Source organism: Podarcis muralis, chromosome 2 (assembly GCF_964188315.1).
Source record: "Podarcis muralis chromosome 2, rPodMur119.hap1.1, whole genome shotgun sequence".
Lineage (NCBI taxonomy): Eukaryota > Metazoa > Chordata > Lepidosauria > Squamata > Lacertidae > Podarcis > Podarcis muralis.
In genome coordinates, this window is record NC_135656.1 from 77,576,035 (window position 1) to 77,582,034 (window position 6,000).

Below are 6,000 nucleotides of genomic sequence, written 5' to 3' on the forward strand. Positions count from 1 at the left end.
AAATGGGAAATGGTCTTCTTTTGGTCTCAAAAGGTTCAAGCTACCCTGAAAATTATACTTCTCTAATATCCGCTCCCTTCACTCTAAACCTTGAGGGCAACTAACTGGTGTGGTTACTTGTGGTGACGGCATAGCATTTACTGTGAACCCTGGAAAGCCACAGATCATATTAAGCCATATCAGTACAGCCCGTTCAGACAAAGCTGTGCACACTCCCCTGTTTGTGCCCAATGCATAGGTTGATTAAAGAGCCCTAAACAGGCTACGCCCCTCTTCTCCATTTAGCTGGATGGTTCAGTAATTGATTTACTTATTAACTTTTGCTTTGCAGTGTGCACACTATAAGTTTGGGTTATCAAGTTGTCATTTCCTGTGGCTAAGTGAGTTTAACAGGTTATACATTAGCAAAAGAGGCAGCAGTAAGTTATTGGCAATTGGTCTCGAACACAAATATTTCCCACAATTATTCATCAACGTTTGACCATCTTTTCAGCTCACAAGCTTCTAAAATTATAGTTTGCGTGCGTCCCTTAAAATGAAGCGCAACACAAAGCCAGAAATTGTGTTGAACAACGCCTGAAGTTCCCTCCCCTAAGAATGTAAGGCGGATTGGGGGCAAATGAGATATTAGTTTAAGGACTGCTGTTTTTGTCAAAAGCTTTATACCAATTTAGAAGTAAATTGCTGGTGACAAAAGATAGTGAAATAATCACATGAGAAGTGAAAAATGTGAGCAAAGGAATGTGAACATGTTTTCATTGCTCCACAATGGAAGGAAATAGGCAATAACCATATTTCCTAAAGTGAGTCAACTAAACCTCTGGCAATGTGTAGAACTTTCTATGAAATTTTCTATGAACATTTGATGGAGATTTTTATTTTGTACAAAATGTTTGAGATAGATAGATAGATAGGTAGATGACAGATAGATAGATAACTGACATGAGAATATTAAAAAAGAAAATGGCAAGTGCTACCTGTTGAAAAAATTAATTGGGAGGCACCAAATTGGGGCACAGAATGTGGTGACTGTGCTAAGAGCAAAGGCAGGTTAAATCCCTGCCTAAAAGCTGTTTGGCAGGTAGGTGGAGGTGCCCATCTTTCAAACAGCTGACCTGTGTGAAGGCAGCCCTGCATCGGGAAATTTTTTATGTCTGGTGTTTTATGGTTTTTTTATATGTGCTGTAAGCCGCCCAGAGTAAACCCAGCTAGATGGGCAGGATATAAATAATAAAATTATTATTATTATTATTATTATTATTATTATTATTATTATTATTATTTTGAAAGGTCTCCATGAGCGCAGTCAGGCAAGTCAGTGCAAGAAGTGTGCCAACCATGTTGCGAAGTGCGTCATAAATGATTCCTGCAACCAGCTGCCTTAATAGGACATTGCCAAGCCACACATGCAAGCCTAGTATTGCAATTGTACTGAAAGCCACCACAAGCCTAAGTCTTGGGAAAGACAGGAAAAACGCCAGAAGGCAACAGTTTGGCAGCAACATCACCTGAGTATATGAACTATGTCACTTCCAGATAAAGTAACAGGGGGAAGCATCCCCAGGACTCTTCATCTCAGTGCTAGGAGATTTTTTAACCACCGACCTTCAGAGCAGATTTCAGTAACATTTCTCAGATGGAGGATATCTCCTCGTTCAGCCTCATGCTATTTCCTGTGAAAATCAAAACCTACAAAAATCCCAGCTGAGATGTAATAGAAATCTGAATACTTCAGTGATAATGTGCTTGAAATGCTGTACAAATATGTGGGGTTTTGTCTGTTTTTCTGATTAACGCCCCCCCCCTGCTGTTTTGTTCCCCTCTTAGATCGCCCTGGATTAATAAATGTGAAGCCCATTGAAGATATCCAAGACAATTTGCTGCAAGCTTTAGAACTCCAGTTGAAGCTGAATCACCCAGAGTCATCACAGCTGTTTGCAAAATTGCTGCAGAAAATGACAGACCTCAGACAGATTGTAACAGAACATGTGCAGCTGTTGCAAATTATAAAGAAAACGGAGACAGATATGAGCCTTCATCCACTCCTACAAGAGATTTACAAAGACTTGTATTAAGGGATGCAGAATTTCTAATCCATTGACATGATGTACGTTGTTCAAATTGCACTACTTCTTTGAGAGGGGAAAATATTACATACTTAAGAAATTACTGTGAAGAAAAAGCATTTTAAAAAGAGAGGCAGAGCTTTTACTATTATAGATCTATTTTATGCCTATTGTTTATAAAGACACATTTACAATTTACTTTTAATATTAAAATGTATATATATATATATATATTATATCATTAAATTGTTGGCAGTATTTTCCAGATTAATTTTTTTATCTGTCTTATTTTATAAACCATAATTGCTTGTTCAATCTGATTAAAAAAATATCATTGAAGTTGGTTAGCTGTGCAGTGCAATTTTCACATTTCCCATATATATATATATAATTTTGCTAGGGAAAGCTCTCTGCATATTTTATGAAGTGATATGCAAACAACAGTTATGGGTTACAGCATTGTCCCAGAAGCCTCAAATTTGATTTCTCAGGCCTGGTTTCTTTTTTTTTTATCAGTTTTTAAATTCACTGAAAGGAGGTGCAAGGGACCCAGATACAGTTTTGTCAAACATGCCTTTGACATTAGCAGGTTTTAAAGGAAGCCCAAAGCCAATCTTGTTTCACTGCAATTATACTAGGCATTAATATATCTGCATATAATAATACATGAAGATCCAGGAACTGAGGACTCACAGTACATCCCTGGGTGTTACATCCCTTTATCCTCAGATGAATGCTGTTGATTATTGTATGCAGATTCCAGCCATTGACTTGCAAGGCAATCAGCCCACTCCTGAACTCTGCAGAAGTTTGCACAGGACCAGCAGACCGCATTATTATATTTGCTCCCCAAATTGCTCCTGAGCTTCCAAAACACTGTGTGGGATGGTAGCATCAGCATGCATAGTCCTTTTGATCTTGGCAAAACTGGCAGTGGGATTACTTCATGTGCTTGCCCTCAAGTGAACTGATTTTTACAAGAGCAGATTATATACATTCCCGGCTACACAATTCAGGCCAGGCACACACAGTATTTACTGAGCAGCAAGTTGGGACAGGAGAATGCTCAATACTTTCTGACTGTTAAAGCAGAGGGGTAGTTCTGCAGTGGAAATAGGTTGTGACATTTCCAACTCCAAATGCTCTTTATTCTGCTTTGTAAGAGAGAACAGGCAACTAGGAGTTTAGAGAGCCGAACTAACCCTGAAATATTGGAAGTAACAGTGTTCCCTCTCTTCCCGTTCACCTGCCCTTCTCCTGATTAGAAATGATTTGGTTTGGAAGATTTCCCTACCAGCCTTGCATTTTGCAGGACTGCAGGCTGTACCCTCTCTGTGTCCCAGTAGATCCCATGTACAATGCAGGGAGGTAGATGGAAGTGGGGGGAGGAAGGAGATCCAGGTTCCTGAAGAAAGGATTTTCTGTGGGGGGAGCAACATGTTTTGGAATAATCCTTCAGGGGTATGTTTTGTATAACTGTTTCCATCAAACGCATGAGCCACTATAGCAACTCCTATAGCTGAACACTATGGCTCCAAACTAAAAATGATGTTGATGGATCATGTAGCATGCCCTTAAATACAAGCTTTTCCCAGTAGCATACGGGGGTTGGTCTGGACTGGGGCACACACCACTGCAATCCCAATCCGGATTGGGGAAGATGTACACTGGAAATTTGCTACAATGTGCAGCCCATGTCAGGAAACTGATCTAGCTATATATGTGAACGAACCAGAATGCCTCACCATATCCCTGTGATATTGATTTCACCAAGATGCAATGCTTGAAATCTTAAGAAATGTTTTTGGCTCCTGTCTCTTGGACATCTGCAAGCATGGGGATGAGCCTGTTTGCACTAGCAATGAGTTGGGTTTGGCAGCATGATTCTTGTGGTTACGAATTATGCATGGCAAAAAGTGGTGGAATTGCCTATTATTATTTTTATTATTTATTGAATGTATATACTGCCCTATACCTGGAGGTCTCAGGGCGGTTCACACAACTTGCCTAGTATTCCATGGTCATCAACATCATCATCAGATCGCACTGATATTTATCTATTTCTTGTCTCTGCTTGTTATGAATGATGAAAAGAGTCGGAGGTAGTGCTGTGCTAAAATCTGTCTTCCAATTTTTGAAGAGTTTTCTTCCCTTGCAAAAGAGGCTTCTTTTTTCTGCTGCATTCACAGAACACCTTACAATTTTTGTACAATTTCAGTGAGCGCTGAGTTTTGAGCTCACCTTATTGTGACAAGGTTGCTGAGGGTGGTGTGTCTGCTTTCCTTTCCAGTAAAGTTTCCCAGTTTTCTTTCCTGGTTGCCTGTGCTTCCTGGTCTTCCAAGAGGCCCCGTGGGTTTTTACTGAAGCACAGACAGTCAGGAAGGCTGCAGAACGCAGACCACTAGTGAGATGATTTGTAGAATGAAAGGAAGGACACTTCTTCTCATAAACACCCCTTGGCCGCCTCAAAATAAGGTGAGTGCAACAAATACCCTGCACACGCCTCCTGAGATTCTTCTCACCAAAAAAAGGATTTTCTCCCTCTGATAATTTTTGAGTGCAATTACCTTTCTCATTAATTGATGAACAATCCTGGGAGGGGAGATGCAGGAGAAATTTCAACGTAACACAAGTGAGAGGATCAGTGAAGGGTGACCCTCCAATGTGAAAGCATAATACCATTATTAGGTTTGCTGGGGAATATCCTTATCTCAACAGGTGGCCACAATTTGAGGATGTTACAGGCTTTGTATAAATTAGAAAAGTTCTAATACATATATGCAAAGTATATGGTGGGAAAGGGTATGCTGGATCTGAGACAGCTTCATGCGTTAAAAACACACCAATTTGCCATATTGAGGGTGCAATGCAAACTGGGTCTTGTGGTGGTGGAATCAAGAGCTGTTTAACCACCCATATCATGACCTGCTGGGAAGCAGGGTCCAAGGGTTACCTTTGTGGTTTTCTGTCCGTTTTGCAGGGAGGTTAGATTTTTTTAAAAAGAAGACGTTTTTCCCTTCCCCACTGGGAACTGCACATTTCAGAACACCTAGGTGGCTTTCAGTCCTTTGGGTCCAATCCATTTTGGGGTTCATCTTTGACATGCCCTTGAACTACCTCAACATGTCATCAAATCTGTGGACTAATGACTACAAAACAATACGAGGTTTTAAGAGATCTATCAATGTTTGAATGGGAAAAACAGAAGAGTTTGACAGTAGACCATTGCTGCGTACTTCATTGGACCCAATAACCACAGCAGGGAACTGAAAGCATTTTTCTGAAGCTCTTAATGTTTTCCATGTGAATTATTATCATAATTTTGGTTTGAGTATAAATATATGAGAAATCTTGTTCATGTCAATTTATAAGCGGGTTGTGTTATTTTCATAACCTCTCGGGCTTTGGTGAAAATGTTCCAAGTCGTAAATCACAGGCTGCTTTTTGATCATGAGCACAACCAAAAACATTTTATAACTTGCAATTAATTGGCGTACGTGTGTGTGTGTGTGTGTGTGTGTGTGTGTGTGTGTGTGTGTTTAAAAAGAACTTTAGCTTGTGCCCACCATGTTGCAATAGTAAACCCAGAACATACATTGAGGGAAAGTACTGTACACTTTTTATTTTCCTCTAAAATTATTTCACATGGTGTTATTTATTGCCTTGTGTGTTTTTATATGAATGACATTATGGGGTAATGCCCCTTCCCTCAGCCTGTTGCGGAAGGAAGGCTTGGCAATCTATCTGTGCATGACAGTCACCCTTTTTGGCAAATCTGCCATAAACCAAGTTAGCACAATGTATTTATTTTACTCCCTAGTTCCCCCCCCACACACACACACAAAGGGTGTGAAAATTAGCAACTCCAAAAGCCTCTAACTTTGGTTTTGCCTCTAATTTTCTGAGGTGGGTGGTATGAAGCACAGCACACCAT

The 6,000-nt window shown here is 40.1% G+C and overlaps 1 protein-coding gene across 3 annotated transcripts in view; it reads left to right on the plus strand.

The window, feature by feature from the left end:
• PPARG (peroxisome proliferator activated receptor gamma) overlaps positions 1-2,405 on the plus strand; it is a 61,888-nt gene extending 59,483 nt beyond the window's left edge. For all 3 annotated transcript variants that reach the window (XM_028718910.2, XM_028718911.2, XM_028718912.2), the window contains one exon: positions 1,828-2,405. In XM_028718910.2, the coding sequence (XP_028574743.1) occupies positions 1,828-2,075 (248 nt within the window). In that variant the 3' untranslated portion in view covers positions 2,076-2,405. The remainder of the gene's footprint in view (positions 1-1,827) is intronic.
• The last annotated feature ends 3,595 nt before the right edge of the window (positions 2,406-6,000 follow it).